We start from the raw sequence: 21183 nt of genomic DNA on the forward strand, positions 1-21183 counted from the left end.
GCAGGAAGTTATTATACAATTTGTTAGTGAAAACGTAGGCTTGGATAACAGCGGCTTGGTTATCCAAACTGACTGGACAGTTTTACTGTTTGATTTTGAAAGTGCAAATTCCAAGAAAATAATCGAATGAGGCCTAAATAAGACTGCTAATTAAGTCTTATAGGAGTGAATCTTGCCAGAGGCCATAAAGAGGCTTTGCAGCACAATATGAGTGTCGAAGACACCGCTCATAGCAAGAGCAACACAGGTGGAAGTAATATTCCTAATGATTCAATTAAATGAAGTGTCATTGAGTCAAAGTAATTGTGCAATCATTGTTAAATGTGGGGCTGACACCTAGTGAAAAATACCCAAACTGCATTTCTGGGCCGCGGTGCATTGCTGCCTTTCAACTGTAGGCGGCGGTACTTGTGTGTAGCTTTAAATACGAGCAGTCTGCACAAACAGGGGAAGAAGAAGCTGCTTAAGGGGGAAGTGTTGCAGTGTGCAGATCAATTCTGTGGCGCTGCGTAGATGTCAACCAGGGTTTTTAGCAACTAATCAGAAAAACATATTTCATTGCAATTTTTTAACTAAATATACAACGTCACAGAATGGCCACTGGTAAGTCAACGTATGTTTTAACGACCGGTATAGCTAGATAATTAAAAGTAAGTCGGAAAGCATCGGAGCTACATTGTCGGATGACCGCGAGGCCAGAAAAAGGGCCCCGTCTATCTCATGGGGAAAATGACCATATTTCGATAGCACGCCAAAATTAGCTTACCAGTTCAAGTACACGTTTCTTTTTCTCAGTACGGTGCTTTGATTTTCAATCACATGTAACTTAAATTAACCCATGGTTCTTCTTTATGATGAGTAACATGATCGGGCAATCCCACTTCCTGAGCGGGGCCTTGTCGTCGCTAGTTAGCTTAAGCTAGCGCTGTTTGTGCTACTGAGCGTGAACGCGTCTTTGTTTATACCGGTGCTGTTGTTTCACTGCTAGCCGGTAAGCATTCAACACACGGGCGAGTGCAGCTTTGGGGAAATGTGGTAATTTAGTACATAATCATTTGGTTTAATGTAAACTTCCTCGGATTAATTGGATTGTCCAATATTTGGTTTTATCGCGTTTCAAGTATTAGCCAGAGCCTGAACCACATTTGACCGCCATTTTTTTTTTTACTGGATTGGCGTGGTGACAGGCCTGTTGGTGTAACGTTATAACATAACCGCCGTGATTACTTTATCATCTCATGTCTACCCTGCATCATCGACATAACGTTACTCATTTCAATATGTTACTGTGTAGCTCTACAACGTAGGTCTGTAGGCCGGCGACGCTTTTACAACGATACGTAACGCAAAGTTTTAACGTTAATTAACCGATGTTTTTGCTTTACTTTCAGATTCAGGCTACGGTGGCTCGCAGAGGTACGTTTGAGCTCACTTAAAACGAGCATTGCATACATGCACATTCGCGGTCATATCACGCATAAGACAGTAAAAATATTTTTTGATTCCAGATCGGGATTTAACAGCTTTTTTTTATTTCTGTTTGCAGCTACGGGTCATATGGAGGTCAGCAGAGTGGACAGGTGAGACTTGTCCCCAAGTTCACTAACGATTCTATCGATGTTTGTTTGCTTTTTACTCCTTTTATTTTAAATGGACTTTCTGCTGTGCAGGGTTATGGACAAGGAAATGGCAGTGGCTCTTACGGCGGGCAGAGTTACAGTGGGTATGGACAGCCAGCCGCAGCAACACAAGGTATAGCAGCAACTCAAGGTATATCATGCGATTTTTAATATACGCACTTCACACCTCAGCATACACTCTCAGAACTTCAGTAGAAAATCTGTGCATTGTGCATTGTTTGAAAGCATTTAGATGTGACTTTTCTCTCGACAGATGCTTATGGGCAGTCTCAGCCACCGAGCTATGATAATTACGGACAGGCTCCAGCTGGGTGAGACACTAATATCACATTGTTCAGAGACCTTTTCATGATGCTGTGATTTCGTCCTAACAGCCACATTTCTTGGTGTCTGTTGTACTAGTTATTTATTATTTTTTTCTGAAACCCCATCAAGGTATAGCGACAAGCCGGCCGCTCCTCCAGGGCCTCCAGGTGCCTATGGTACCCAGGTTCCAGGAGCAGACAGCTTTGGAACGCAAAACTCCTACGGTGCCCAGGGGCCACGAGGGGGTGGCGGCGCCAGCTACGGGCGATGGAGTGAAGGTAGAGAGAGCTGATGGCTGAATAAATGTAGACCATGCGTGTGTTTTTGTAAAACTGTCTTTTCAGGTTTCAGTATGTGATCATTCAATGAATCTTTCTGTTCACCAGGTGACGACGGTGGTCAGGGTGGGAGTTTTGGACGAGACCGCGGTGATCGCTCCGAAGGAGGGGGCTTCAGAGGCCGAGGCCGTGGTGGCTATGACCGCGGTAGCTATGACCGCAGTGGGGGATATGACCGCAGCGGTGGATACGACCGTGGCGGAGGACCTCCTGGTATGGGGTAAGTTGCATAGTGCCACTGCCCCCAAGGTACCTCCCTACACTGTGAAATATGATACTTGACTGTCGCTCAACATGTCATTACTCGTCAACTAAAAAAACACCCCATTAGACAACTCGCCACTCATTTTCTTGGTGCTCCAGATCCCCTAACTTAGGCATTCTTCGTTTTAAACTGGAGTCATCCAAGTTGTCACACACAGCATTGCTACTACCTTAACCACTCCTGTTCATTGTGTGCTAAGCCTGAATCTTCCAATCTTTTTTTTTTACCTAAAGGTTTTACAAAAGAGACATGCTGGTGTTAATCACATATTAGGTGGTTATTTAGTTCTTCAACATACTGACAATTGACTAGTTATATTCTGGGTCTCAAGTAAAGGGGCTAAACATGTCTTCCCAAATAGGGTTTAAACTGTAAAAGTCCAAGGGAAATTAAGATAGGAAATTTACTGGAGGAACTTATTAGTTGGGGGGGGGGGGGCAGGGTCACATAAAAGTGAATTCTAACAATGCACTCCATAATTTGAAATTCCGCAGTACAGCCATAAAAATGTACAGCTAATTGGTCAGCATCCCTTTAAATGGGATTGAACCTGTTTTTTTTGTTGTTTTTTTACATATAATGAAGGCTCTAGTAACGTAAAGTCTGAGCCAGATAACTAAAGTGCTTTAACGTAAATGTTACATTACTGGGTAAACACGTTTTTCTCTTTCAGTTAACCAGCACACAGTAGCCCAATGAAACAGTCTGCTAGTTTTGGTAGCCAGTGGTTAGTGTTGGATGCAGCTTGTTTGGGCATGATACTTTTTAATGACTAATTTCCATTCATTTTGTTTTCGGTCACTTATTTCACGGATCATCTTTTGGCATGATTTTTTTTTTTCCATATTTAACTCACTAACCACAGATTTAGTAGTCTCATTGCTTGTCTTATTTGCAAAATTATGTCTGAGTATGGTAAATAAAGCCTAAACTCCATCCATTTAGTGAATTCCCATTGAAAGTTCTCATTCATTTTGCACCAGATCAAATCGCAGAAATTTTGAGGATTTGGGCCACAATTTTTCATCCACCAGAAAAATGGCTTGTTTCTTTAGAGGCTGTGTAAGCTCAAGTGAAATATTTGCTCATCAAAACTATTTTAGAGCTCTAACCTAAACCGAATACGGCAGCCCATTGTCCATCATGTGAACTTGTTCTCCTATGGACTTGTTCTCCGCACTCTGCATATAATGATACTCCCTTTCCCAATTTAAGGACCTCCAAAAGTAATACTCAGTTTGGAACAGAGATTCTTGGCATGGTGCCCCCCCCCCCCCACCCCTGCATGTGTGTGTGAAGGCAAAATATAAACATGTTATTTTCATACCTGTATGAGATATATATATTTGGCGGCCTTCCAATTTTTCATGTATTCCTCCAGCTATAATTTATCAATCGGCAGAAACACAATTTTGGAGATCCTTGTGCGTTGACGAGCGGAATAGCTTTTAGAAAAATGGCAACCATGCTCGTAGACGGGGGGAGACCGCTTCAGACGCTTGACATTGAACAGGTTTCATTTAAGTGTTGTGTATATATTACAATGGAGAACATGTGTGTTGTGTTAACGTGGATCTACATTTTATACTACAGGTGTTCAGAGTGATTGAACTAAAACTTGGACCTCAGTTAAAGGATCTCATAAATGCACTCAGTGGAAGATTGCTCATTAGTTGCTATTCCCATTAACACTAATTTGGCTTTCTCATGTAAAAACAAAAAATGCTGGTTTTCTGGCTCTTGGCATCTATTCCGGTCATGTAAAAACTTCCAAATTCATTGTAAATGGCGATCCAGATGTGAGTATTGTCTTCACTAGTCCAATCCGTTGCTTAGTCGTCTATTAATTGCTCTCTAAATGTCTAAGACTAACGCATTCCTCGTGTGAGACATTTCCACCATAGTCGCACACCCTGGCAGGCGTGCATACTGATGGGATGTAGGGGAGCTTTGAGCTCTCAGTTGGGACAAAGGAAAAATCCATCATATCTCCAATTTTTCCTCTGCAGAGGTGGTGACCGTGGTGGCTACAAAAATTACGGTGGTAAGTGACGAGCATCAGAACTGTGTCGGTGGGGGAGGAAAGAACTTGACTTAGGAAAAAGGGGGCGGGTTAAAAAAAAAACTCTGTGAATGCCACCATTTTCATGTCCAGATTCCGAGGAACTCGACCTCTTAGCAGGGTTTCCCCTCAAAGACTTCAGATGTGGTAAACAACATGGAGCCTGAGTTTTATAATAGTATTGTTGCATGAAGACGGGGGCTGGTAGTAAATGAGAGGTGTCCCCAGGACGAAGAAGGAGAAACATTCTCATACCGGAGACTTTTTTTTGGTTTTCATTTCTGGTGTAAGCCCCCCTCCCCCGAAAAAAAAAAAAAACTGAACAATTCTGTTCTTGTTGCACGGTGTTGGTATGTGATGCAACGGTATGAAAACACCCATCAGAGAGCTGTAAACATGGACATTGTTAAATTCTTTATTATGCATTGATGGGGATGGTAATTTATTTGTGTCACTGTGCAACACGTTTAAATTTGGTGCTCAAGTTTTCTCTTCCACCCTCTCCTTTGTTTTACAGGCTCTCGTGACTTCGACTCAAGGGATGAACCAGGTAAGAATGAGCACGGTTTGTGTCAATGTCCTTCACATTGGTTGATCAGATATAGTTGGTCATAAACTGAACTGTTTGCCATCAGTTCAACTTATTTTAAGTGGTAGAATTACAATAAATTAAGTCAGTGTTGGCTATTTTCCATTTAATGCGTATAATCACCTTCCTCTTTCCATCTCTTCCCCAGCTGGTGACACGGACAACTCTGACAACAACACCATTTTTGTTCAGGGACTGGCAGAAGAAGCCACAGTTCAAGAAATCGGCGATTACTTTAAGCAGATTGGTATTATAAAGGTATTCAATCAGTCCCTATTGTCAATTAAACAAACGTGCAGGATGGCTGCAGGCCTGATTGGACCGTGAATGTTTTTTTCCCACGTCTTACTTGAATGTGACATTTCAGTTTTTATGCACATTACGGACACTATTATTCATGCAATCTATAAATGATAAATTGTAACACTTAATCCTGTGCATCACACGCATGAACATGTATTTGAGGTATACCCCCTAAAGAGTGTCACATAATCCTCTATCTTTTGATCTAAAATGTTAATAGGTAAACAAGAAAACTGGCCTGCTAATGATCAACATCTACACTGACAAGGGCACCGGTCGGCCAAAGGGAGAATGCACGGTGTCATTTGATGATCCGCCCTCCGCCAAAGCTGCTATTGACTGGTTTGATGGTAAGACCACAGTCGCAGCTCTTAATGTCTCTTTACTAATGACTCATACAGCCGGTGCCCCTAACTGAAATGTTTTCGCAAATCAGGAAAAGAGTTCAACGGCAAGCCCATCAAAGTATCTTTTGCTACCCGGAGAGCTGAGTTCACGCAGAGAGGAGGTGCGAGTGGAGGTGGAAGAGGGGGGCGAGGAGGTGGGTGTTAACCAAGCTGATCCACGGCTCAAATGGTGAAATATTTATTTTTGAATTGAAACAATCACATTTATCTTTCAGGTTTCAGAGCTCGCGGCGGTGGCGGAGGACCGAGCTTTGACATAAAGGGAGGCGACTGGCCCTGTCCCAACAGGTTTGTGTGCCTTCTATCTACGTTGACTGGTATTAAATTAATCAGAAGTCCGTTGTAAGGCAGAATTTTTATTTATAAAATGTTTTTCTGATTCCTGTTCGCAGCTCTTGTGGCAACATGAATTTTGCACGGCGGCAAGAGTGTAACAAGTGTGGCACTCCGAAACCAGGAGACGCAGGAGGAGGTGAGGGCCAAGAAGTTTGTCAGTCCCCTGATTATCCCCATGTAGGACTTTGTTCGATTTTCAATGTCATGTTTTGTTGACCACATTCTTGTCACGCTGCTCGCAGACCGTGGAGGAAGAGGCGGTTATGGCGGCGACAGAGGAGGTGGTGGCTTCAGAGGTCGTGGGGGCTTCCGTGGTGGAGACCGTGGAGGCTACGGAGGAGGAGGCGGCTTTGGTGGAGGGGGATATAAAATGGGTGCAAGGTCAGTTTCCTTTGACTTTTCTATTGTGTACATTTGTGTTGCAACTGTTATAGTCTTTATATATGTAGTTTGATGATATGACCACAAGGAGGCGCCTTCTGCTTCAGATTAATAAATAGAACCTGAGGCAGTAGTCCAGTCAGATTTCACACTACATACTGTGTTACTGTACACCAGTCTTCATGGTTAATTGTATACTAACAATGCCTCCCTTGAAATAGAAGTTTAATTTGAAGTTGGAGGAATGCTGACTGGCACTAAAATCCAATCCTCGCGGAATTGCGAATACTTATTAAACTTTTTACTCCCTTTGTTCAGATGACTGTTAATTTGATGACATGAGTGCATATTATTTCTCAAACATTCACTGACTTTTCTCTCTACAGAGGCGACCGTAGAGACGACAGAAGAGAACGGCCATACTAGGGGTCGAGTGGATGGAAACCATCTCAGCCGCTGAGTTCACCATGGATTGAGGGAGGGAAAATTGGGGGGGAGGGGGGGGACCGGCAATCAGACAGTCTGATTTGTGCACCCTTTTAGTAGCCAGTGCATCCCAACTATAGCTCATGAAAGAGGGGGGGGGGGGGTTGTGTTGAGCTACTGTATAGGGACTCTGAGGCTGATTGGCATGTGGTCAAATGTTTTTTTTTCCTCTGCTTTTGTTTCATTTCTTTGTACATCTTTTTAATTTCCTCTCCGATTCTAGTTGCAGATGTTATTGTGAGGTAGACTTCGTATCTTTGTTTTTGTATGAACGGATTACGTGTTTTACTTGGGGTTTTTTTTTCTTTTTTTCTTATTTTATTCCTCAAAATGACATTAAAAGACTGATCTTTTCTCTGCGCTGTGTGAGTTTATACCCATATTATGAAATACTAGTATACTGTCAGAAATGGGAAAAATTGAGAGCTATTTAGTCCCTCAGGGGAAAGCTAGCGAGGGGGGCGTGTCCTCCTCCTGTAATACTACGGTGCCTCGACACGTTACGTCACTCCGCGGTGACGGAGGCGTCAGGCGAGCAGCAGCTTGCTCTCCGTTACCGACAGCTCGGGATATCTAACAAAGGGTACCAGGCATTCATAGCCGAGGGGGGTAGAGAGGGGAAAAAGCAATGCGTGAGCCGGTGCGTGTCGACGTGGTGCTCCCGCAATGAGCCGCACACCCCGGGACCCGTGCGCTGCCGGACGGGACATGAGGACCGCGTGGGTCGTGACGCTGAGCGCGCTCCTCTGCGCGCGGACCGCCGGAGGATCGCCGCTGGTCTCCCACGCCGGGGTACAAGTGTCTACGTCTTCATGGTGTTCCGTGGAATGTTACCGCGCTGCATATGAGGCGTCATTTTATTTTTTTATCTCGGAACTACTTGAAGAAAACAGACTGACAGCCCGATGATTAGTGCGCGTAGTTGAGACAAGAAATATAAACGCAGTCTTCTCAAAAACATTTCAAAATTTTATGAAAATGGAACGTTCTTAGTTGGAGATGACTGCAATTACACTTCAGTCCCAATAAGCCTCTCTAGACTGGTTTGAAATCCCCCTGCGGTATGACTAACCTTAAATATAAGCTAAAGTTTTATTTTTAACAACCATGTGTATTCTGGATGGACCATAGAATATTAAACGTGAACGTTATATTCAGTTGGTGGCAGTTTAAAACGTTTCTAGATGCAGAAGTCGTTGGCAACGTAATTAGAAATCAAGCCAATCTTCGTTTAAAAAATAAACTAGGATTAGAAAGGACACCATGGATGTCTAACTTCTCAAACATTTTATCAAGCAGTTAAATAGATCCTGCCAAGTGTTGCATGTTTACTGTCTCCAATAGCAGTTAATGTGCATCATTTGGTGACGGGACGTGCAACATTGTCTGTTTGAGCTCAAGTCTTGTATTCTTACCCTTGAGTTGCCTTTACTGTGGTTTGAAACGCACTGGTTTTATCTGCCTGCTGTCTTTGTCATCCTTAAGCTGTCGGAGCATGTCAAGGTATTACATGTGTTTCCCCAACCTGAATGTTGCTTCACATAAAACCCCTTCTGGCATGCTTCCTTACCTCTAATGGGACAAAGGGACATTTTTGAACATTCCTGTTTACCGGTTTGTCATTTTTAATGTCTATCCCACCTTCACCACATCTGTAATCACAGCTGCGCCTGCTGTTGTCTGAACAAGACACCTCCTACATCCAGACGAGAGATTGTGATGTTAAACAATCCAATATCTTTATCTTAACCACGTCGAAACACTGTCACGTTTTTCACGCTATTATGTAGCCGCTAAAGTATACTCATTATTTCCATGAAATGCCTGAGAAAAAAATAACTACATTCTGGGACACCTCAGGGGTTTGTCTCTTATGGGTGGTCCACATCTCCGCCCTGCATGAACCTACAGCATAAACGGAAAATGATCTGTACACATTTATGATTTATTCCTTTACCTCCTGAGGAGGGGGTTTTCTGAGAGACAAAGTGTGACTGGGGAATATTCGCAAGTGGTGTTAACAAGTTTTACATCAACTGTTGCAGGTTTTTCTTGAAAGGTATGGCTACCTCCACCAGAACAACCACATCCACAGTGCAGATGAGATGCAGTCAGCTATCTGGTAGGTGGTGAACCTGTTAAATCTTTCTTCCTTTCCCGTCACCGGAGGTCCTTAAATGACATTAACTCAGGGGGAAGGGTGAGTCCGGGGGGGAAAGGGCCCCCGGAGCTGAACGCCACTGCAGGGGCAGTAAAACACACCCACACCTCTGCACCGGGACCCCCTCCTGAACCCTTTATGAACCACCCAGGAATGCCGAGAACCTCTCCCTCTGGCCTACATACCTACTGTACAATAACCCAAACTCATTTAAAGGCTTTCTTTTGGTTGTAAAATGTGTTTTAAAAAAAAGCTGACAATGTTGACCCCACGTTACATTAAAGAAAATTCCCATATTCTTTGTTCAGAGGCATTAAGAACAAGGAGTGAATCGTATGCAAACATGTCGTCCTCCTCTGCAGTGAGTTCCAGTGGCTTTCCCAGCTTCCCGTCACAGGTGAGCTCGACAGCGTCACCCTGAAGCAGATGGCGGAGCCTCGCTGCGGGGTGTCGGATGAGGGCAGCCAGCACATCTGGAAGTGGAGAGTAAACGCCATCTTCACTGGAAAGAGCGCCGCTCTCAGGCGCAGGAAGCGCGCTGGCACGCAAGGTACCTCGGGATGTTCTTATGTAAAGGGAAGACCTTAACTGAGCACTGGGACGCTGCCACATCATTGCTTGTGGGGGGGGGGGGGGGGGGGGGGGGGATAATGGCGGGAATCTTTCAGGGTGGAAACTTTCCATTGGAATTAACAGAGATTCATGGGAATCAATGTGAAATAACAGGAATAAAATGGCAAAATTCTACTTAATAATTAATCGTTTTTGCACAACAACTCTCCTCACAATGTCACACTAATCTTTCTACGACACACAGCCATCCCTGACAAGCTTACAGACTCAACCATGTATATTTTCACAGTTCTTCTATGTTGAATTTGTGACAAAACCTACCGAAATCACAAGCTTACCTTATGTTTAATGTTTGGCCTTTGGCATCCCTGTTGGCCTTGATGTGCAGGTTTGTGTGTCACTATGCGGAGTGGTCTCGAGGACTACCGTTAACTGGGAGGGTCTGCCTCCATAAACCAAAGCCCTAAATAGAGCTGAGGGGGGCGGTTAAGGCTGGTGGAGCATACTATGTTGTGCGTGTCGGCCTGGATGGTTCCTGCTTTTACCTGAATTCACACAAGTTAAAGTTTGTTGAACATCATCTTGGCTGGGTGAGAATTTGTGTTTGAGAATCCCTCGAGTCCAAAAGACCAGTCAACCCACCGGATGGCTACTCTTAGTTTTCAAAATGATCTGGGAGGATATGGGATCAGGGCATCGTTTGGAACACCAGCAATGTATCCTGCAGTTATTTTAAGCAAACTCCTCAATAATTCCACAGTGGGCCATTGGAATACTACAGTTTGGACAGTCTGTCACTTCGGTTTGATTGTTCCTCTAAGAATTATTGAAGCTCTACTCGGAGGTCTACAAATGTTCTAAACACAACAATAAAATCCTTCTTATTCCTATCTTAAGATGCTTTACAGAAATCTTTGACATTTGCCCTGCTATCATTTCTCCCCTGTTTTGTGGGAGCCAAATCTTTGAACATAAATACATTTTGTAACCCCGTGGACCTATAAGCTATTGGGGCATTTATTTCACCTCCACGGGGATCGATCGAGGTCGATGAAGCAGAGGGAAGTAGGTGACCGTAGCTGGATGGACACATTCGACGGAAGGTCAGGGCGACGGGCCGGAGGAGTAAATAGTTATTATTTGGACTTATGTTTGCATTTCTCTCTGGTGCTGTCATTCCTGAATGCGCTTGTTGACAACACCGGGAGTAGGAGCGGTTCTTCTCCAACTCTCTACTTGTGCCTCCAGCCTGACGTCGTGTGAAGCCTCTGCATTCCTTCCTGTCACGGACAAGCTCGGTTAATGTTCAGGGAATGCAGCGGTGGCTGATGTTTGCCTCTTCGTGTCAGTACCTGACACTTTCCTCCCGGTAAACACGTCCATAACTGAGTGGATGGAGCCGTTGGCCCGGCCGGCTGTCTGTCTCACCGGGCAGGAATCTCACCGGCTGAACGAGCGGATGTCTCGCAGAGCGACTGAGCGGTCTTAAAAGGAATGTCTGTCATCATTTCAGAACCAGACACAACTTATATGACAGGCGGCAGTATTGCTATTACCCAAAGAGTTAAGTGCAAGATACTTTTACACTCTCAGGTCGAATCTCTTCCTTCATGTCTTTATGTTTGGAGAGAGCATTTGGCCAAACTCCGACATATGCCATTGAACCCGCATTTCTACTGTAAACCTTTGATTACTCGTGTTGTTGTGAATGAGATGTTTCAACAATAATTGGATGGATTCAAATACGTTTTGTGCACCTTTTCTCAAGATGAATTGGAGTCCCCTTGACCGAAACCCAATGCTAAGCGGTTCGACCTTGTTAGGTGACACCGGCGGCTGAACCCAGACTGCAGATACAACAACACGCAGACAGACGGGTCTGTTTATTCGCTCTCAGCTGTGGTGTGAGGTGATTTTGTTTTGTGTGACTGCCCCTGAGCTTCCTGGGAACTTAAAACAGACCTTGGCCAGTGGTGGTATCTGATGGTCGTTCCCGCTGATATCTACAGAGCGGACATTCCACCATCCCTGGTGCGGTGTAGGTGTGTATGTGTTTGTTTCACACGTGCACTCATCAATCCGGGTCCCGGCCCGGAAACTGTTAACTAACTGTTAGCCATTTCAGGACAAACATCAATTACTGTAATTTTACAGTATTTTACTGTATTTCAACAGAATGCAGAGATTGGAGCGATCAGCAAATGCTAAAATGCTAAGCTGTGTACCCCGTTTGACTGAGGCTGGTTGACATTGTCATTGTGGATTGTTAGTCCGCTGACCTTAACAGTTGTGTTAAACAGCCTCCAATCTTACACCAGTACCAAATCAGATGATCTCAGTCACTTCCTAATGTCTGTGATAACCCTCCCTCCCCACACCGCTGCCATAGAGGGCATCATGATAATTGCTTCCATAAGGGAAGTTGGGGAATGTATGAACGTCTTGTGTATCTGACTTCCTGGCTTCTCTGCGGTCCTCGGGGGCCTCTTACTCTGCGGCAGTCTGGGACGGAGAAAAGGCGCCTGAGCTCTGCTGAGAATACGAGTCTACACACATCATGTAGCAACAAGCCTAACGCGTTTAGTTCAACCAGTGGTCCAGATGTGAACTTGTGTATAAAAAAAACAAACATTTTGATGGTTGAGGGATTTTGTTGTTGAAATGATTAGGCCGCTGTGATATGCTAATTATGACAATAGGATAAAAGGATGATCTCATTAAAGACAGACATGGATGTATTGTAATTTGTAATTTCACTTGAAGCCACAAGGTGGTCTTTTTTTTTTCTGTGAATGAATGTAAGTCTACGGAATCATTCTTAATCTCTCCCAAACAGTCGTAGTGTTTGAGGACCTGCTGCTTCCACTTTTATTATCTAACATTTCTGTGAAGCGTTGCAAACCCCCCCCCCCAAGGATCAAGATTGCAAAACTCAAGTTTACACCGAGACTTGTGCTAGTCGGCTGCTGAAGCTCAACACCATGTCGTGACGGCTCCATTGAGGTTCACGCTGCACACATTTTGTTTATCGCTCTCGTTTTTTACGAGACTCTCCGCTGTATATAATTGTACTAAGCACCGACGCCATCAAAATAACTCAAGGGTACAAAATCTGGAACGTGACTGGCAGAAGCAATCGGAGAGACCTCCCACTTTGGCCTCCACATACACCGACTGCATCTCTAAATATTTTGACAACTGTACGTGTGCTTGATTCGTATCGCCACTCTCTAGTGAAGCCCCGAATGTGAAAGAAAGACGGGTACCTCTAATATGTTTCACCTCTCTTTTGGCAGTCGTCTCCTTTTTGTGGCTTTGGCCTTGCTGTCCATGTTCACTCGGTTTGAAACATGAATTCAAATAAAGTTACTAAACCAGGTAAAATGATTTTAAATCCACTTGTCCTCATTGGGACCATTGTATTGGTGGTTTGCTCACTTTGTATGAGGTCATTTCAACAGAAATAATATGTTTAAACGATTTAAAATGGAATTATTTCAAACCAATGTTTATTCTGCATTCCTAGATAATGTGGAAGGGGCTTGGTCCTTGTGGAGATGCTTTATGTTATGAAATGTGTTCAGCAACGCTTTCATCCCCGCAGGCCGCTTTTCGATCCGGACAGTCCAACGTCTGCAGCTGCCTCCCCTCGAAGGCTCATATTATCTAATGATTGTTTCCTGCCAGGCGGCCTCTTCTTTTTGCTTGTTTTTTAAATGTGCGCTGCATTGTTCGCCGTTACGTTTGCTCCGTCTTCAGATTGATCCATTCAGTGATCCCAGGTGCACACAGAGATGAACCTTTTGGCAAATTAAAAGAACGGACGAATTTAACTGCACACTTCTGTCTCTCCTTAAACAAATGTGAGATTCAGAAGTTTGTAACACGTGTGATTATAACTAAGCTGAGAAACCACAGACACGTGTCGGGGTGAATTGTTTGGTCAAGAGTGCGTTCAGGGTGCTTGTTACGTTAGCCAGCTGTGAGCCAATGTGGTTGACATCCTGTCATTTTGGATGTAGCGAGACTCTACTTCAAAGCCTCAGAGTTCATCGACACTTCTTCCGTCCAAATGCACGATGCGGATGCGTGAGATGTAAATACATAGTTACTATAATAATAATAATACCAATTGTTTTGTGAAACCTTTTTCAAAGCCACCTTAAATATCAACAGCCAAACCAGGCAGGAGTTTGCAAACAGACAGATGGGAAACCGACGGATTAGTTGGATGGAAACAAAGTGCAGTGTGTTTATATTTGTTGTCAGATGCTGTTTCAGAAACAGCAATTTGAAAATCTGTTGGTACAAGTGAGATGAGGCTGGAAAGGGTGCAGGTTGAACTTGAATTATTTCTGTTTTTAACTTGTGTTGTATTAACATTACTGTTAATAAATGCCACATTTCTTGCACAGACGTTGCCCCAAATTCTGCTTTTGAGGGTGCTGGCCGACATCTTCCGCCCTCCACGAGGTGTTGTGGCACTACAAGACAAATCTAACAATTGTCTCAAGCGCAGTGGTGTGATAGTTATATGAAGACAGTAGAATATGGCTGACGTTTGTCACTCTGGAGGAGAACAATGTGTTCCATGCTGTTCAGATGCTTGGCTCTCCCAGCTCATCTTTGTCAGATTCTTACAATAAATTGTTTTATATTAACAAAGACTTTTCTTTTGCTCTGTTTATTATCATTGTGTGATCAGTGAATGAATAAGACGATGCCCGTTTGTCTCACTGTGTTCGTCCATCGTCCAGCCGAGAAGTGGTACAAGCGCCATTTGACCTACCAGATAGTGAACTGGCCTCGCCACCTGTCCCTGGGCTCCGTGCGGCTGGCGGTGCGCGTCGCCTTTCAGCTGTGGAGCAACGTGTCGGGCCTCGTGTTCCAGGAGGCCCCCGGGGGCCCCGCGGACATCCGACTGGCGTTTTACGAGGGAGACCACAACGACGGGGCGAGCAATGCCTTCGACGGACCAGGTTATGGGGGAACCACACACACCGAGTCGAGTCACCTGTGTGTGTGTGTGTGTGTGTGTGTGTGTGTGTGTGTGTGTGTGAATGATTATTCAGTGGCGTGACCTTGTGTTAGTAACTTTCCCTCAGGCTTGTCCTGCAAACGAGCCCAACTTCCTGGATACATAAAACTGAACAGTCTGCTGTAAACAGATTAGTGGGATTAAAGCGGATTATGATGACACAATGCAGAGACCAGAAGAATACAATAGTTCACTTGATTTATGAACATCATGTCATCTAATCAGAAATGTGTAGTCTAGAACGAATGCTCAGCGTATAAGCAACAAATATGCTGATGTATCTAATCTCATTTGAGCAGTAGTTTCAGTGTGTTGTGCGTGTGGCTCTTCAACATTTACCAACAACTCCTCATTAAAATACATGTGTTTAAATATTAAATATTGTTCGCAATGAAGAGAAATAACTAAACTAATGTGAACCAGAAAAAACAACTACAGCTAGAGAAATAATACTACAATGTTTTAGACATAAAAAAGCAAAGAAGAGATAAAACTTGAATGAATATTTTTCTACACTGGTAATCATCTCGAATCCTGTTGTCCAACTTGTTTAGAATGTTAATAGTAAACCAATATCAACACTATATTTTACTGTCAAATAAGCTTTAGCAATACTAAAGTAAACTTGACTAAAAGATAGATAGATAGATACTTTATTGATCCCTCAAGAGGGAAATTTTGCTATCACAGCAGCATGTACAGGGAAGAAAATAGAATAAAAAGATACACATTATATACAATATAATAAGATAAAAATATTAAATTATTAAATAAAATAAACTAAAACTGAAACAAAAGAATAACCTTCCAAAAGAGACAATAATAATAATTTGTAAAAGGAGAAGAGGAAGAGGAAAGAGCAGCAACATCACAGCAGTACAGGGTTATTATTGTTATTATTTAGCCAGAGATGATTTATTGTAAAGTGTTATTGCACTGGGCAGGAATGATCTCCTAAAAGCACACATTTCCTCTAACTGTTTCTCTCCTTCTTGACCTTCAGGAGGAACTCTGGCTCACGCCTTCCTGCCCCGCAGGGGGGAAGCCCACTTCGACATGGCCGAGAGGTGGACGCTGAACGGACACAAGGGACACAACCTGTTCATGGTGACCGCCCACGAGATCGGCCACACTCTGGGACTGGAGCACTCGCCCGTCCGCCACGCCTTGATGTCGCCGTACTACCGGAAGCTGGGCCGCAGCCTGGTGCTGAGCTGGGACGACATCGTGGCGGTGCAGCAGTTGTACGGTGAGATGGCGCTCCTTCGCGCTGCAGGTCCCACGTGGGGAAGTGTGTGGTTCCAAGGTCCGGAGGAACGTTAAACACCTTCACTTGACAGAGATATATTTTACCACTTTTTCCCCAACCTCACTAACACTTTAACGGACGGAAGACAAATGTCCCCCTACGAATGGACGGTGATTGGAACACGGAGAGCCGTTTACATGAATCAGCGAGTCCTTATGAAACCGGACTTGTAGAAAGGCACGAGCACGGGGGCATTTTCACTGTGCTGCCCATCAGAGCAGGAGTTGTGGCACTGAGCTGTGGAAAGAGGCTGCCTGAGGATCCACCAGCTGCAGACACAGAATGAGAAGGACTAGAACGGTAGAGCAGCTGAGAGTCCCCCGGGTTCATCAAAACTCAGATCTGGCAATAAATGATCGAAACAGTTTTGAATCCAGGAAGTTGACTTTCTGACATTATGCAGTCATTGGTTTTTGGTTCTCGGCAAACGTAGTAAAACTCCTTGAAAACAACATTGTCTCGTTGTGCCTTCTGTCGGCTTTGTCTCGAACAGTATGATGAGTTTGTTCTATCAGTTGCAGCTCTGTGGTCTCTCCGCTGCTTTGGACTGAGGGGCAGCAGAGGTTGTGTGATTGTCATAATAACACTGTGCCCCGAAACGCACACACACACACACACACACACACACGCTGTTGTAATGGGCCGCTGGGCTGGTTGCAGAATGTGGATCTGGATGACGATTATAATACTTTCTGTTCAACTTGAGTGTGTTGTTCCTTCTGGCATGTGTCAGGCAGGTTTGCACATGTGCACAGTCCTTCTATGACTTGTGTTCCCTCTGCGGCAAAGAGGCTGATTTCACGGCGGCAGTTGCACAAGAGCTTTGTCTTTAAAGTGTCTTCTGCCTCTACATGACCTCTCCTGTGATGGTGTGCAACGCTGAAACGTGCACGATGCAAATGGTGCATCAAGTCCTCACCCGCTTTGCCTCTGAAAGGAGGAGTAGAACAGCTGTGCTGCCGGGACGATCCCACAATCGTTTGGATGGTTTAGCTCAGCAGAAGCTCGCAAGCAGGAAGGGTCCAGATTTCTCTTTATGTGCTTAATATTTTAAGATATCTCAGCCCTTTACTCCTCACGACCACCCGTATTCACTTGGGATTACTACTCCGCCGCCTCAGACACACATTTCCATTTTCAGTGAGGTTACACTTAACAACTGCTGCACTTCATGGCACTTTGACTCATGTGACCATAGACTACTCTTCAATTTATTACGCCCAATGAACAGCAGTTAGAATGTGTTTTTTTACTTTTACGCTGAAAGCTAAACCTCACAATGTTTTTGCTTCTCAGTCTTTACAGAAAGACTCATTGGAAGCGTTCCAACCTTTTGTAAATGCTCCGCTAGAAGTTATTCAGGATTCTTCTGCTCAGGTGAAGTTTAGCAAAGTGAAACAGGCTTTAAACCTGTTTGCTTACCATCCTGATGTCCACCCCGTGGCAGTGACTTCTGCACACTGCAGCTAAACAACGGCACGGACGTGGGAAACTTTAAACGACATAAACTCACATCTGCTTAAAGATATGAGCTTTAGGCGACGTGAGCGTATCTGGTTTTGCATGAATGTGATAAGAAGCAGATGTGAGACGGCCTGGATATGTCTCCAGAGCTCCGCTATCTGCTCCTTAGCATGAGGGATGAAAGGTCTACAACGATGCAGAAATACTGAGCCAAAGTGTGTAATATGTTTTCATTAACCCTTCATATCTACATAGAGAACAGACAACAGCGCCGCCTCTCTACCGCCGCGCAGTGTTTGATGCAATAGCCTATATATAAAACATAATTTCTGCATAATTAGTCATTTCAACGCTGAGCACATTTTAATATTTTATTTGATTTGATTATTTTATGAATAATATGTCAAGTGTTTGAGTAAAGGCAGATATCCAGCTTTTATCTTCCCAACGCTACTCCTACACACACACACACACACAGTGACATCGCCCCCACACACGCACACACATATCAGCTATGATATGCTATTGTGGTGTTTATACCTATTTTCCCTGCTGTCTTCCTCGTGTTCTTGGCTGTACTGATTTTATCCACCTTCTACACAAATGTTTGTTCAACTCCTTGCAAACAAAATGACTGCAATCACGTCCAAGCGCCATCGTTTACTGTAATGCTTTGGTATGTTGTTATTTTCCCTGCTTCTTTCTCGTTTCAGTTTTTATTTTCCTCTCCTGTGTCAGACATCTGCACTATTAGGCCAAGAAAAGCCTTTAATGGTACTAATACACTATGTTTAAGGGTGCAGTGTGCACTATATCTACAGTCCATTGTTTATTTCCTGTGCAGTGTAACGTCATCCATCAGCGTACATCAACTAAGCCACATCCCGTAAAGGACCGTTTAAATGTTAACATTATCCAAGTCCTGTTTTCGGAGAAGTCTCCTTTGTTTGTCTTGAAAAATTGCTCCCATGCCGTCCAATTTAGGAAATACTTAAGTTGCTGTTGGCATGCTTGACAAATTGCACCATCTGTCCTCACAGTCTTGTTGGGCCACTTTAGGTTTAAAATAACAAACTATACGTGGGACATTTAAGCCCAGGTGGACGGAAAACAACCCTACTCGAAGCGATTAAGTCAAACCCTGGATTACTTGTTAATGGCCGTGTCTGATGCGTCTTGGGTTCCATGTTTCGCTGCTTTGCTTTTGCCCTCAGGTAAGCCGTCGGGCGATCGCCCCGTGAGGCTGCCGGGCCAAGTTCTGCATGCCACCCTGCAGGAGTGGGAGTTCTCAGAGCTTCACGAGGGGCACGAGACCACAGGGCAGCCCCTCTACTGCCAGGGGGTCTTTGATGCCATCACCATGGGTGAGGACGGAGAGAAATAGTAATGGAAAGTAACATTCAGCCTCGTCATTTACCCTTGCACGATTCCTTCCTGTTCCTTTGTGTCTGCAGACCAGAACGACACCGTGCTGGTGTTTCGGGGCGGTGTGTACTGGACGGTATCGCCCGGAGGCGGTGCGAGCGGCCCGCTGCCCCTCCGTCAGCGCTGGTCGGGCCTTCCCCCGGCCATCGAGGCAGCTGCCTTCTCCCCGCTGGACTCCAAGTGGTATTTTTTTAAAGGTATTGCTTCACTCAACTCGATTCGTTATCGTTAATGCGCACACTTCCTTTTAAAGACGTCCCCTAAGCTATCGGCCCAAATCTGTTAGAGCTCCCTAAATAGCTGCCTAGCTAGCCTTTGTATAGGAAAGTGCTATTTTAAGAGTTTAGTCCTTCGAAGCCACAGATGTCATCTTAAAGTAGAACTTGTTTGAGGTTGTGGCAAAGTTTAGACAGTTTTATGCAAAATACAGACGCTACAAAATTAAGAATATTATGGTTATTATTAATGTTCTTTTTTTCAAGGATTATACTTTTAAAAGAGTGTATAGCATTTTTTGTATTGTAATAAAAATCCTAGAAGTTTCTTAAAGAAAAAAGTCGGGTTGACCTGTGTCACCAGTTGGATGTTATGGTTAATCTCAAGTTCTGCATGAACTTTTGGAGCCACTTTCGTTTGACTCTTTTCTGCTGGCGTAGGGAAGCGAATGTGGCGCTACTCGGGCAGCGTGCTGGACCAGGGCTTCCCCAGGAGGAGCGGCGAGATGGGGCTGCCTCGACACCCTGACTGCGTCTTCTACTACGCTCCTCTGGGTCACATGGTCCTCTTCAAGGGCTCCCGTTACTCCGTGCTCAACCTCAAAACCTTGCGCCAGGAGCCCTACTACCCTCGCAGGTTGACGGACTGGACGGGTGTGCCACAGGGGACCAACGGGGCTCTGGCCCGTCCCGACGGACGCCTCTATCTGTTCAGAGAACAGCGCTTCTGGAGGTTTGACCCGGTCAAAGTGCGAGTCACCAGGGAGGGAAAGTGGGCCACGGATCTGAGCTGGACTGGTTGCAGCCACGCTCCTCAGAGCAACAGCATTCTTTGACCAGCAGAGAGAGCTGTAGGCCTTAAAGAACTTGCAATTTGTTTGTGTCTGCTGTAATTTAAAGGTGCAGTGGCTTTTTCAACCTGAACCCACATTGAGTTTATATGTTGCGAAGGCTCAATGAACTCCATAAAGGGTTTCAACTGAAATAGATCCACTTGCTTTCTACGATTTAAAGCACAAGTAGTATTTATGCTGCAGATAAATGTACAATTATAGCCTCATTAATACAGCCAAGATAATGGAAAGAGCCGTGCACCCTAAAATAAGAAGACCAAACCATTTCTTTTATTGGATCAACGCCTTTTCTTTCTTTTTTTTGTCTTATCTGCTCGCCGACTGAGAAATCAAAGAACATGTCGTCTCTTCTGTAATACCAGAATATACTATCCAACATATAATAGACATGTTTGAAAGAGTCTGAAATGTTTAGGTTTCCTAAGGAGAATTGAGTGGAAAAGGGTTGTCTTATGCAATCGGATGTGCATTTAAACAAATGTAACCAAAAGCCATTTTTACATTTTAGCAGTATGGCTGCAGAAAAAAACATAAATAAATAATAAGAGTAATTTAAACATTCAACAATATTATTGCCTGCATTGTTTTAAATTACCATTCCTTTCGTACTGCTCTCTTGTCAGTTCCGTTCTATTAAAACAATAACCCTGTACATTGTAGAATCTTCTGTGGCAAGTCAAACCATTTAAAGACTTGAAAGTCATTTCTGAGGGGACAGTGTCCCCCGCAACTCAACGACTGATTTGATTCAGCATCCTGTCCAACCTCTGTTGCAGCCCTCCATGTTTTTGGATTCTCATCTGAACATGCAGAGACCCGAGGGTTTGTGTGTGTCCCTGGCGGACATTCAACCGGCTCCTCGGTCAGACCCTGAACAGCTGAAGCCCCAGCAGACACGGGTCTCTCAGCGTGGCGATTTGGCGATTGTTTTGACCGCCGTGTCAGACGTCAGTGAGACGGGGGCTTCTGTGTCGACGTTTGTTTCTGGAAACTTAAAGAAATGCCCTTCAGTGAAACACTGCCGTAGAAGG

At 44.3% G+C, this 21183-nt stretch overlaps 2 protein-coding genes across 5 annotated transcripts; both read left to right on the forward strand.

Annotated features, from left to right (window-relative positions):
• Positions 1-329: 329 nt before the first annotated feature.
• taf15 (TAF15 RNA polymerase II, TATA box binding protein (TBP)-associated factor) lies at positions 330-7466 on the forward strand. 4 transcript variants are annotated; one of them, XM_040195152.2, is made up of 16 exons: positions 330-603; positions 1392-1416; positions 1547-1580; positions 1671-1752; positions 1894-1951; positions 2076-2224; positions 2333-2504; positions 4559-4593; positions 5129-5161; positions 5349-5458; positions 5724-5853; positions 5940-6044; positions 6126-6198; positions 6303-6382; positions 6489-6627; positions 7014-7466. In XM_040195152.2, the coding sequence occupies exons 1-16, from the start codon at positions 594-596 to the stop codon at positions 7051-7053; spliced, it is 1275 nt and encodes a 424-aa protein (XP_040051086.1). In that variant the 5' UTR covers positions 330-593; the 3' UTR covers positions 7054-7466. The 4 variants fall into 4 exon arrangements, with proteins under 4 accessions (XP_040051086.1, XP_077954543.1, XP_040051007.1 ...); XM_040195073.2 differs by having other exon boundaries at positions 400-603; positions 1671-1770; XM_078098417.1 differs by lacking the exon at positions 4559-4593.
• On the forward strand, positions 7415-20804 carry mmp28 (matrix metallopeptidase 28). Its single transcript, XM_040194951.2, has 8 exons — positions 7415-7905; positions 9159-9235; positions 9637-9824; positions 14605-14826; positions 15889-16134; positions 18873-19022; positions 19113-19280; positions 19740-20804. The coding sequence occupies exons 1-8, from the start codon at positions 7780-7782 to the stop codon at positions 20132-20134; spliced, it is 1572 nt and encodes a 523-aa protein (XP_040050885.2). The 5' UTR covers positions 7415-7779; the 3' UTR covers positions 20135-20804.
• The last annotated feature ends 379 nt before the right edge of the window (positions 20805-21183 follow it).

Source organism: Gasterosteus aculeatus, chromosome 1 (genome assembly GCF_964276395.1).
Source record: "Gasterosteus aculeatus chromosome 1, fGasAcu3.hap1.1, whole genome shotgun sequence".
Taxonomy (NCBI): domain Eukaryota; kingdom Metazoa; phylum Chordata; class Actinopteri; order Perciformes; family Gasterosteidae; genus Gasterosteus; species Gasterosteus aculeatus.